This window comes from Xiphophorus maculatus, chromosome 7, assembly GCF_002775205.1.
Source record: "Xiphophorus maculatus strain JP 163 A chromosome 7, X_maculatus-5.0-male, whole genome shotgun sequence".
Classification (NCBI taxonomy): Eukaryota; Metazoa; Chordata; class Actinopteri; order Cyprinodontiformes; family Poeciliidae; genus Xiphophorus; species Xiphophorus maculatus.
In genome coordinates, this window is record NC_036449.1 from 30,795,182 (window position 1) to 30,807,807 (window position 12,626).

Sequence of the window (12,626 nt, forward strand, 5' to 3'; positions counted from 1 at the left end):
AATCTCAGAAATTTTAATCTAAAATTTTCTACAACAGGAAGATTTCTGAGCTTGAAAAGTCTGAAAATTGCTAAAAAAAAAAAAAAAAATCTGGAAATTTTTAGATTTCTGAGAAATTTTCAAAAAAATAAAAATATTCTTTGATAAAATCTCAGAAGTGTTGACACTCAGAGTTGCAGAAAAACACAGAAATTTCTGAACTTGAGAAGTCTAAATGTTTCAGTTCAAAACTCAGAAAATTTCCAAGTCAAACAATTTCAGAAATGTTTGTTTTTTCTAGAAAATTTGAGATTAAATTTTTTTTTCTAGAAAATTGTTTGATTTTTCAAACTTTATTTTCTAAAAGTTTCTGAGATAAATCTAAATTTTTTTTGGTGGGCATTTACTCCTTTTGTCTACCTAATATGGCCCTATTGTGTTGTCATAGAAACCAGTTTTCTGCTTATGTGAGTTTGTGTGAAATCTTGCTGTAAATTGTTCCAGGTATCTGTTCTCTGATTGGCTGATGGCCGCAGACGTCGTGCAGCTCCTCCGACGTCAGATGATTGTATCCTGAATGTATTTTATGACGACGGCGTCGTCGATGCACAGAGACTTTATGAGACTCATGTTTGTGTAATTTATTCAATTTACAATAAAGTTTTTTCTTTTTGGTTGCATTCTGACTCCAGACCAAAGGTGGCGCTAGTTTCTTTTTTGTTTAGAGTCATTTTGAATGACAGGTCAGAAAAAATCTAGTCATAATCTCTTTCAGTGGGTTGTCATAGGCACATGAGGAAAGAACAAAAATCTGGAAATTTCTGCCAAAAAAGTTGAAATTTTGTAGAAAAAACAAATAAATTTCAGGCAAATGTTGAAAATTAACAAGAAAAAACATGATTTTAAATTAATCTCAGACATTTTCTAGATAAAAACTTGGAATTTCAGAAGTCAAAAATGGTCAACTTTTGAAACTCAAAAAATTTCCAAAAGCAAAATTTTTTTGTACTTTTTAATTCAAAAATTTTCAGATTTTTTTTTCCCCTAGAAAAAATTCTTGGGTTAAGCTCCAAACGTTTTCGTTTTTTGGCTGAAATTTATCTTTAAGCTGTCATAGTTTTTATGCATCAGTTTGTAAAATAATATTTACATATTTAACTGTAATTATTTTCCATTCAGCTTCATTAATGTTCAAATTCAAGAACACAATTGACCATTTTTGCAATTAAACATTTTTGTTACCAATACTTGTATAGTCAGTTTCCATTCCTTAGCTGCCTAGTGTTGCTAAAAAGCTTCAAACCCAAAAGTTTAAATGAATGTCTTTAGAGGCATTAAAGTAATAGTTTATAGTTTCAGACGGATATTTCTGCAGCATAAATTGTGTCTGATAAAAGTAATAAATTTGTTTCTATGGAAACAGATTGGCCCCTTTAATCTTATGCCCATAAAAACAGTGAATAAAATGCAAGGTTTTCACAATCACCATGTGTTGATCACCTTCACTGTTGGAGTTTACTATAATCTCATTGTACAGTGACAATACATAAATTCTGTTCTGTTCTGTTTGGATATTTACAGCTTTATTAAAGCATTTTTAATAAAATGCAGTGAGGTAAAAACTGGAAAGTGTATTTATATTTCAGCCTGAAACCCTGGAGGAAAGATTTCCCCTTTAAGACAAACTAGCATTTTTTATTTTTACTATGTACATAATAAACCAGGTGATGTTCATGAACCTTTTCTGATCACTGATTGATGAACTGATTGGTGTCGTTTTGGAGGAAGAAACCAAGATCATTGTAACTTTCCAGAGGAGACAACTGGAGGACGCGCGACGGGTCAGGCTGGTAGAAGAAATTCTTGAAAAAGTCGTCCTGCAGAGCAACAAAAACCGTTCATTTTAAATCAGCTGCCATAAAGAAGTCATGAGACAGGAAGCAGCCTTCAACCTACCAAGATGTGCGTGGGGTCCATGTCCATGTCTGTGGACAGAGACGGAGACGGCGGCGGAGACGGCGGCGGCGTGGGGTCACTGAGGGGGAACAACATGTTTACTTCCTGTTCACTTCCTGAAGAACAACTGGCAAAGAGTCTCAGTTCAGCAGAAACTTACATGGAGACCAAAACGATCTTCTTGGAGACGTAGCCCTGTTTGTCCATGCTGGGAGGAGACGGATCTGCAGGGGGCCAAACAGAAACAGCGCCACCAACGGGGTGAAACTTTAACGGCTCTGATTCTAAAACTGATTTTAGATTTGAAACAAATTTCCCCACAATGACAACAATTAAACTGGCTTTTAGACATTTTTGTAAATATTGGTAAATACATTTTCATTTTGTCATAATAGGATATCTTGTGTCCAAAGTTTCAGAATTGGTCAAACTGAAGGTCTGTGTGAATAGTTTCTGCCAAGGTGTCATTTTTAAAGTCACTTAATTTATGCATAACAGTAACAATCTGGGCTATTTAGAAAAGAAAGAAAAAGTTATAAAAGTTACATTTTCATCATGTTATTCATAAATGTTCCAGTTTGAAACTAAGAATTTAGCTTGATGGCTAAGGCTCAGAGCTAACTAATTAGCAAGCTACCTGGCTAACTAAATATTTAACTTACTAACTAAATATTTCATTAGCAAGCTAATTATGCAGGAAACACTTAGCTTGAAACTGACATGAATAACTGAAAAATTAACCTCCATTTTTACTCTTCAGGCCAAATTACTGCTGTTAATTTTTTATCCACACAGGACGTCAGAACCGTCTCCAGACGTAAACACGGCCTGGCGGCGCCGCTCGGTACCTGCTGCTCTGTAGCGTGCGAAGGCGGCGTCTTTGGGGGTGTCGGGGTAGAGGTAGACCAGCGGGTTGTGGCTCCGCCCCGACGTGGTCAGGGTGTAGCTGTAGATGGCGTTGGGCAGAGACAGAACCGACAGCTCCTTCTTGGTGTACGGCTCCACGGCGTGGATGCGTTTCTCTGCAGAGCGGGTCAGATCAGAACTCTGTGTCTGTTCGGGTTCTGTTGATCCCGTTTGGGTCTGTGTGACACTGACCTCCGGCGGAATGCTCCACCCAGCTGAAGGTGATGGCGCCGTCCAGGATGCTCTCACTGAATCGGATCAGAAACGTCCCGACCGGTTTCTCCCGCAGCAGGGAGCGCGTTCTCTCCTTGCTAACAAATCCCATGATGCATCTGGAGAGCAGAAACGCATCCAGACATGTTGAAGGAGGAGAGAAGCAGGAGGGCCGCTAACCCGACCCGACCCGACCCGACTTACCCGTCCCTCCACAGCTCCCACACAAACTTCTTGATCAGGTCCAGAATCCCATCGATCCAGATCCAGACGCTCTCATCCTGGGAAACAGGAAGTCAGAGACATCCAGCAATAAAAACATGAAACTTTATTTATTTACAGTTTCAGAAAGTTTTTTTAAGGGTCTCATTCATTACAGCTTGAATCTGGATCAACATCCTCAGTTCATAAACCAACTTCGTGCCATGTTGGCCCCTAAAGGCCCCTGGCCCACACTTTGGACCCCCTGGACTAGAACAGGTTCTGAACCTCACCTTGGAAAACTTGTTCCAGTCAATCGGACCATCAGGATCATCTGGATAAAATCAGAAACAAGCAGCGACAATTTAATCAGTTCAACATTTAAATCAATCAGTTAGCTTAGCATGGAGGCTAAGCTAATCTAATCCATTACATGTATGGAAGCAGAAACATGGAGGAAGTGGGAGGTTCTGGTTCTGTTGGACCCACCCATGATCTTGGCCTGCAGCATGGACAGCTGGTCCTGGTCCAGTGGCCGCTGCCCGACCGACAGGAACTGCCAGCTGAGGAGCGGCGCCAGCTGCTCCCAGGTCAGGCCCGGCGGGTCCAGAAACAGCGACAGGTTCTGGCCACACAAAGCAGAACTTCAGCCCGGTCCGGTCCGGCAGAGGCCGGCCCTGGTCCTGGTTCTGTACTCACCTCCGAGTCGGCGCCGGACGCCATATTGGACCACATGATGGAGGCCCAGGCGCTGGGAACCTGGTTGGAGCTGGAGACGACCACCAGCGGCAGGGAGCTGGCCTGGGGGACAAACAGAACCGGACCGGGCCGTCAGCCGGTCCAGAACCGGATCACTGGTTTAACTGGTTTTACTGGTCACCTGGATGTGGAAGGTCTCCCCGTTGTGCTGCAGCTGCGTGACGAAGCGGATGATGTGAAGCTCCTCTGTGACGGTCAGCTGGTTCTGATTGGCCCAAAACGTTCAAATGTTTAAATAATCACTTCCAGTCTTCAGCTTCCTGGTTAACAAACGGTTAAATAATTCAAAACGTTTCACCTCACAGGAACCTTTAACTCTGGCCTTTTTTTCTTTGAGTGACTGAAAACAAAATCAGATACAAAAATGATTCATTAATGATAATCAATACTTTGTGATCAATAGTTTGATCAGGTTTTCCCACCATGTGCTCGAACGCCGCCGTCAGCGCGCCGCTGGACAGATCGACGTCCAGAACCTTGGAGTCGTCACGCGAGAAATCGAACTGACGAAAACTAGAACAAATAAAATAAAAAGACTTTATTGTTATTGAAATATTTCACTTAAATATATAAAACAACAACAAAATATTTTTACTAAAATATTATTTATAAATATTTAATATAAATAGCAAAACAGGATTTATACATTGTTTATTTTTTCAATGTAAACATTCATCTTGTCTTCTTACCTGCTGATCGTCTTCATTTCCTCAACGTCTCTGATTTTAACGAGAAAAATGAGATTTTATGGAAAAACAGAAACAGAGTAAAATATTTGATCTGAACTGAAGATTTTTTCTTACTTATCAAAAACAGGTTTGACTTTGATGAGAGTCTTAAAAGCTGGAAGGTTTACCAAAAACCTGAGGAAAATAAAAATAAAAGTTTAAAACGCTGAAAATAAAATTCATGTAAAAACATTTTAGGATTAAATCCAATGAAACAGAGAAGAAGAAGAAGAACCTCCAAGCAAAATGGTGTCAGACGTTTGTGCTGCAAAGATGTTTGTTTGTGCCGCTATCATTTCAGACATTAAAAAAAAAAAAGTCCAGAGGTCAAAGGTCAACCAGCCTCCATGTTTACAAAATTAAAAATTGGTGTCGATAAACTCTGCTACGTTTGTGCCGCACAAAAATTAATTTGTGCTGCTTTTGTTTTGATCTTATTTTATTAGATTTCATAAATTAAACAAAATTTTGACATCAAAATCAGCCATTTTGATTTCAAAATGGCTGACCTGTGGAAGCTTTTATTAATGTTTTAAAGTGACAGCAGCACAAACACCAGTTCTGCTAGATCTGGATGTGGGCGGCAATCTGGGCTCAGGTTGTAGGTCAAAGGTCACGGTGTTTGGACCCGGACAGTACTCTGAGGGAAGCCGCTCCGCCTCACCTCACGGTGACCTTGAAGCGAACGCCGGTCTTCAGGATCAGCGGCCGGTGAGGAAGGTTCTGCATGACGGGCTGCTTCTCCACCACCAGGGCGCTGCACAGAACCCAAACAGAACCAGTCAGCAGGCCCGGTCCGATCAGCAGCCGGGGGGCGTGGCCTCACCTGGTCAGCAGGTTCCGGATCAGACTGCGGCTGAACTTCTCCATTTCTGCCACGGAGTTGGTGAGGCCCGGGAAGTCCGGGGCGGGGAACCTCTGAATCTGGACCTGCAGCCGCTGCAGCTGTTCACCGACACCGATCAGAACCTCGGCCACCGCCGTGAACCTGCAGAACACAAACGGGTCGAGTTAGGCAGCGGGCCGGGTCGGGTCAGGTCGGGTCATGAGGTGGGCCGGCGCCGGCGGCTCACCATTTCTCCAGCAGGTCCAGGCTGGCGTCCTCTGGACTGCCGATGCAGGATCGCTGCTGCCGCCGCCGCCACTGAGGAAGCTCAGCTCCGGTCAGAGTCTGGACCGAACCGGCCGCCTCGTTCAGAACCCTGACCAGCCGCTGCAGCACAACCTGAGAGAAAACCATCATGAGACACGAGGCGGGTCGACCCGCAAACCCAGAGACACCTGCTGCAGGGGAACCAGATGAAGCAGGTTGCCCTTCAAAATAAAAGAAGTTTTGCTGCTAGTCGGTTTCAAACCTTAAATTGAGGGAGCTACTGGTTCTGATCAGCTGGTTCTGATCGGTTATGATCAGCTGGTTCTGATCAGCTGGTTCAGATCGGTTCTGTACTGTGTGGGTCTCTGGTACCTGTTTGGTTTGGGAGATGGACCGGGCCATCCTCAGACACTCCTGCTCCACCAGGGCCTTGGACTGGACCAGTTCCACGTTTTGCTCCACTGGTGAAGGAAACACAAACTGTTAGAATGCAGCAGTGATGACCTTTGACCCAAACGTTCCTGTCAGAACGCCGTTTAGCGTCACACCGCAGCGTTCCTGCAGCGGTGACCTTTGACCTGACCTTTGCTTTGCCACGAGTTCTGGATGAAGTCGAGTTTTTCGCTCTGATCCTCCAGGATTTTCACCTCCTTCTTCAGTTCCTGCAGCAGATTTCACAGATCAAGATTCTGGTTCTGATTGTGTCGGTCCGGTTGGGAATCGGATCCGTCTGATTACCAGAACCTGCAGCTTCAGCTGCGTCACTCGGTTGTCCAGCTCCGTCCACTGCGGTGCCACGACGCCAACGCTGCCGCCCTGAGAGGAGAGCAGGGTCAGTTAGCTTCCATGCTCAGCGCCGCCGCCGTACCGTTAATCGGGACTCACCGTCGTCATGGTAACCGATTCCAGGAGCTGTTTCTCCTCCTTCAGACATTCAGACAAAATGGCGGCCAGGTTCAGCGGTTGAGCCTGGAAGTTCTCCTGGAAACACAGAGCTGCTTCAGACCCGGCAGCGGTAGCATACTGACCGCTGCGCCGGCTCCGCCGTACCACCATGAAGGCCCTCATCCTGGGGAAGTCGGGCCCCTGCAGGATGGCGTTCTCCTGGACCGAGCGGCGCCACTGCTCCTCCAGCTGCTGCAGCAGAGCGTAGAAACACGCAGCTGCCGCGTTCTCGTTCACAGCCGCAGAACTCCTGCAGCAGGAAATGATGTCACACTTTGACCCACCTCACTTCCTGATTTAGCTTCAAGATTTTTTCTGGTTTGGTGTTTTTATAACAATATTTCTAATGTTTTTAAATTGTTTATGTATTCTGTACGGATTTTAAAAATAAACATGGATAGAATGGCCTAGTCAAAGTCTAGATGTTCAGAGCTGGTGGAGACCTGCAGCTAGAGGAGGCTCCGCAGGGTTCTGACTCAGGCAGGATGACTACAAATGTCCTCCACACTTTTCAGATTTCCCCCTATTTTTACAACATAATTATTTTATTTTCATTTTGTGTCAAATTAAATCATTTTATGAAACTTTTTCAGGCTCAATAAATAAAATGTTCAGTTTGACCCGCTGCGCCCCCTGCTGGGCCACAGCGGCGTCTCCATAGCAACCGCATTCAGGAAATGCAGCGGGTGGATTCTGACTCCGCCCAGAACCGGCTTCAGAACCTCTTACCAGTCCTGGCTCTCGATCCAGTGGCTCAGCTGGTTCCGGATCTCTGTGGGGAACCGGCCCTCGTACAATTGCCGGACCTGGTTCTGCAGCGCCGAGTCCAGCTTTAGCAGCTCCTGCCACTGGGCCATCTGCACAGAACCACAACAGAACCGCCTGAGGAACCGGCTCTAACCCGGTTCTCATGTCTCAGGTGGGATCCAGCTGCAGGCTGTAGGTTACAGTATATCCATAAAAACCTCCAGAACTTGTAGCAGAACTTTTCAGATCATGTTGTAGTTTGTAGTTTGAATCTGTGAACGTTCCAGATGTTCAAACATTCTCGGTTCTGATCCGGGAAACGTTCAGTCAGTTTCTGATTCTGATCCAATAAAGGCTCGGATCCGCTCCGTGTTTTCATGCATCACTATGCAAGAAAACACGGAGCGAAACTTAAACTGGAGGAAGGAAGAAAGGGTCCGAGCAGCAGCGGTACGGAAGCCTGAGGGGTTCATGCTCGCTCCGGTAAACAGTCTCACTACCGGCACCGATATTTATTTATTTATATTTTCGAACACAAGTTAATAATTTAACTTTAAATGATTAAAGTTAAACTTTATGAAAATGTTTTCATCAAATTCAGCTTGAAATCATCAGACATTAGTCAGAAAACTAACATATTTATGCAATAAACGCGTAAAGACTAAAGCAATCAAACTGTCTGAGGTCGAGTTTCTCACCGTGAGTCTTCAGAGTTTCTCCAGGAAGCGAATCAGAGCCGATCTGCAGGCAGCGGCGGCTTTTATCCCGCGGAACCTCCCTCCGGACCGGACCGGCTGATTCTCTGGAAACGTCTCAGCCAGAGGCGTCAAGTTCAGCCGTCACTTCCGCCTTCAGCAGCTTTTCATATTAAAGGTTTTTATTTTTAAGAAAAGGAGCCGCTTCACAAACATCAGAGAGCTGCGAACAGCTTTACATTAAATAATCTTATTATGCTAATTATAGGCGCCGGACATGAAACGGTGATCAAAAATAACAGCAAAAACATTCAGTGGTATTTTATTAACTGTTTATCCGTTACTACATAAAGCTTATTTAAGCCATTTACAAGTGTCTTGAAATAGCTTAATTAACAAGCTATTATTATTTAGCTAATTATTTAGCTTGCTAACTGAATATTTAGCTTGGTAATTTGGGGCGAAATATTACGTTTGCTTAGTAAATATTTAGTCTGGTGCTAAATATTTAACTTGGCTAAAAACCTAAATTGGTAAAATACTAATTTTTAAGTATAAAAACTAAAAGGCAAAGTATCAAAGTTAAAAAAAAACAATAAAACATACCAAAAAGGAAATCAAATAATGGAAATAATAATGGAAAGAACACAGCAGTGAATTTCATTGTTGACCGACAGACTAACAGGAAGTTCTGCGTTAAACTCCTAAGATCTTATTATTGGTACATATTATTCTGCTGAGAGCATTTTAACCTAATATTAATATTTCCAAACCAACAGCGGAGAGAAAAGGTCAATATATGATCTATAAAATATGATCATTGTTGACTTATCAACCGGAAACTTTGGAATATTTCTTAGACAAAACAAACTTTGCTGGCCCGGTTTTTGCAGCTTCTCTGAATGGCAGGTAAATTTGAACTTATGATCTAAAATAGTCCCAAGATGTTTATAGTTTTCTGCTGTCTCCACTGTCTGACCTTCAATTACTGTTTGACTTGAGTCGTGGAGCTTCTGTCTAAAATAAAATAAAGTCCTTTGTTTTCTGTAAAAGTTTTAGTCAGAGAAATGTTCAGCATCAGGCTAACTATCATGAATCATCTGCAGATTTTAATATTAACCCGTTATCATGCCGTCTGCATACAAAATGTAAAGAAGGAGGAAAAGGACGCAGACTGGGTCTCTAAGATAAGATAAGATAGATAAATCTTTATTGTCATTGTCACAAGAACAATGAAATTTAAAAAGTGCCATCAGTCGGTGCATATGCTTAAAAACAAAAAATAAGTGTATCACAATTTACACACAATGTAATAATTAACAAATAACTGGTAAAAAAAAATAAAATAAAACCTAATAAATCAGAACAGCCACATCCTCACATCCATCATTTATGATGATTAATGGTTGTTTTTGATTGCATTTAGTTTTGTTATTGCTGTCGGGTAGAAACTGTCTCTGAGACGTTGGTTCTAGTTCTGGTTGCTCTGTATCTTCTGCCTGAAGGCAGCAGTGTGAACAGAGAAGGTCCGGGGTGAGAAGTGTCCTTTGTGATGTGTTGTGCTTTTCTTAGACAGCGGTCGCTGTGCAGGTCCTCCAGTGAGGGGAGAGGGCAGCCAATGATTTTTTGGGCTGTATTCACAACCCTTTGGAGAGCTTTCCTTTGAGCCGTAGTGCTGCTGTTATACCAGACGCAGATACAGTAGGTCAGTATGCTCTCTATGGAGCACTTGTAGAAGGACACCAGCAGCTTCTCCTTGATGCTGTTCCTCCTGAGAACCCTCAGGAAGTTCAGTCTTTGCTGGGCCTTTTTTATCAGCTCCAAGGTGTTCATGTTCCATGTGAGGCCCTGCTCAATGTGGACCCCCAGGAAACGGAAATCAGCTACCCTCTCCACACATTTTCCCCCAATGGTTAGTGGTGTAATGTCCGTTTTATTCCTCCTGTAATCTATTATGAGTTCTTTTGTCTTTGAGTTGTTGAGGAGCAGATTGTTCTCCCTGCTCCACACCACCAGCCGCTCCACCTCTCCCCTGTAGGCGGACTCGTCGCCTCCTGAGATGAGCCCCACCACTGTGGTGTCATCAGCAAACTTGATGATGGTGTTGCTGTGGTGGGCAGAGGTGCAGTCGTATGTGTACAGACAATAGAGCAGGGGGCTCAGCACACAGCCCTGTGGAGAGCCAGTACTAAGGCTGAGGGCAGTGGATGTATGTTTTCCCACCCTAACTCTCTGCTGTCGGTTGGTCAGGAAGCTCAGGATCCACATGCAGGTGGAGTGAGGGAGGCCCAGGTCCCCCAATTTGTCCACCAGTCTGTGAGGGAGGATGGTATTAAAAGCAGAGCTGTAGTCTACAAAGAGCATCTGCACATAGCTCCCCTGCTGCTCCAGATGTGACAGAGCAGCATGGAGGGCCGTGATCACAGCGTCCTCTGTGGATCTGTTGGCTCTGTAGGCGAACTGGTGGTGGTCAAAGCCAGGAGGGAGAAGTGCTGTGATGTGACCCCGGACCAGTTTTTCAAAACACTTCGTCACCACAGGGGTTAGTGCCACTGGCCGGTAGTCGTTGAGGCAGGAGATGTGAGGTTTCTTGGGTATGGGGACTATGGTGGAAGATTTCAGGCAGGATGGGACTGTAGACAGGGCTAGGGACTGGTTGAAGATCCTGGTGAAGACTCCAGCCAGCTGATCGGCGCAGTCTTTCAGGTCCAGGGATGCCATCAGGTCCAGCAGCCTTCCTTGGGTTGACGGCCCGCAGTGTGCGCCTCACCTCGTGCTCCTCTACAACGAGGGGTGTGGTGTTGTGGGTCGCTTGGTGTAGTGTGGCTGCCTCTGTTGGCTTCACCTCAAAGCGGGCAAAGAAGAGGTTCAGCTCCTCTGCCAGCGTGGCGTCGCCTTCCGCAGCTGCGAGGTTGGTCCTGTAGTTGGTGAGATGCTGGATTCCCTGCCACACCTACATTCATCCATTCATCCGTTCATCCATTCACTCTCACTTTCTGCGTTCTGGATGTTCAAACATCCAGAATCCGGCACTGAAATCTAAATGTGGTTAACGAGTTTATGGATCAGAGTTAAGTATTTTGTGTTTAGCTTGCTAATTAAATACTTATGTAACAGGCGGCTCCACCAGGTGGCGCTCCCTCCACAGCCTGAACCTCCATAAAACGGAAGCTGGAAGGTGGAGGCCAGGTGTTAATTTCCTGTGTGTGAGACCAGGTGTGTGTCGGCTGTGGTAGATTTGGAGGAAAACTGTTTGAAATTGATTTTCTTAATAAGTTTGTGCTGATGTTTTTACACAGGGCCGCAGTATTAATGACGTTACCTGGGCGTGACGCCGCAGGTAGGTTGATCCATTAGTCTCTTTTAATCAGATTGAATTGCATGTTTTTGGTTTTTATAGAGTTTTTATCTGGTAGGGCTGCACCAGATCTGCTACATCTAGTTTAACTTTAGAGGTCTGGTTTATGCGATGCAGGTATTCAGAGTTTTAATGTTTTAGATTGACTCGATTAAAGTGATTTAATAAGCATTTAGTAATTTTTGTTTTACAGTTTTATCACTGCTTCCTTTTAGAGTTTGGTTTTCTTGTTAGTCCGTCCAGCTTGGATTGTTTGTCTCAGTGTTTGTGATGTCAGACTGACAACCTAACATTTATTGTTTTGTCCTGCGTTTGTTTTTGGGTCATTTCCTGAACACTCAGGTTTCATGTGGCTGTTGATCTCAAATATCTGAGACCTGATCCTGTTGTTGTGATCTTGAGTTTGGATTGCATGTGATCATCTCGCAGTGAATCCAGTGGATCTTAAGTTTTCACTGATTTATGCGGGTTTGTCCGCCTGAAGTGGTTTTTAAATTCGGGTTGAACTTTATTGGACTGACACCAAATGGATAAAGTTAACGGGAAACCCTTTTATTTGTGTAACAATAAATGTTAACTTCATTCTGGTTGCTCATTGCCCTTCGGCTTGATGGAGTCGTAACACTTAAAATATAACTTTGAAAGTAAAATACATTTTCTTTCTTTTATGTCAATTTAAATAACCCAATGTTAACTCCCTTTTCCAAAGTGCTGCTTCCAAGCATATTACTGTAAAGTTGAGTGGAAGGTAAAAATGTGCACAGAAATCAGGGATTATAGCAACCATGTGAGGTAAAATAAAACTTATTTAGTGGGAAGAAAATCCCGTGAATTTCATTAATTGTTTTGAACAAAATTAATTAGTTTTGCAGTTTTCAGATATTTTAGTGACAGGTTTGCTTCATGCCGTAGAAAGTAGCTGTTCAGGGAGAAGAAGTTTCTATGCCAACCAACAACAAACAAATCCAGAGCAGAATTTTTTTACTCGGATGTTTCCTCATATTTCACTGACTCACCAGCTCCGACTCATCGCTCTCAGGAAATCA

General features: G+C 43.7%; 1 protein-coding gene across 1 annotated transcript; it reads right to left on the minus strand.

Moving 5' to 3' along the window:
* Window positions 1-1,469: 1,469 nt before the first annotated feature.
* On the minus strand, window positions 1,470-8,346 carry LOC102225755 (signal transducer and activator of transcription 1-like). The gene is made up of 24 exons (XM_023336711.1): window positions 8,226-8,346; window positions 7,510-7,637; window positions 6,886-7,030; window positions 6,721-6,816; window positions 6,574-6,651; window positions 6,419-6,497; window positions 6,208-6,296; window positions 5,816-5,967; window positions 5,569-5,730; window positions 5,407-5,499; window positions 4,818-4,877; window positions 4,704-4,733; window positions 4,437-4,527; window positions 4,313-4,354; window positions 4,136-4,219; window positions 3,955-4,056; window positions 3,745-3,880; window positions 3,549-3,589; window positions 3,259-3,335; window positions 3,034-3,173; window positions 2,784-2,957; window positions 2,096-2,159; window positions 1,936-2,014; window positions 1,470-1,856 (listed from the first exon to the last, which is right to left on the minus strand). The coding sequence occupies exons 2-24, from the start codon at window positions 7,635-7,637 to the stop codon at window positions 1,728-1,730; spliced, it is 2,271 nt and encodes a 756-aa protein (XP_023192479.1). The 5' UTR covers window positions 8,226-8,346; the 3' UTR covers window positions 1,470-1,727.
* Window positions 8,347-12,626: the final 4,280 nt, after the last annotated feature.

Bases quoted from the DNA above. Each gene is read 5' to 3' on its own strand.
- LOC102225755 (XM_023336711.1), bottom strand. From the start codon at position 7,637: ATGGCCCAGTGGCAGGAGCTGCTAAAGCTGGACTCGGCGCTGCAGAAC. The intron at 7,031-7,509 runs GTAAGAGGTTCT...TTCCTGCTGCAG, and splicing joins TGGATCGAGAGCCAGGACTG to GAGTTCTGCGGCTGTGAACG. The intron at 4,878-5,406 runs GTGAGGCGGAGC...TATTTTCCTCAG, and splicing joins CGCTTCAAGGTCACCGTGAG to GTTTTTGGTAAACCTTCCAG.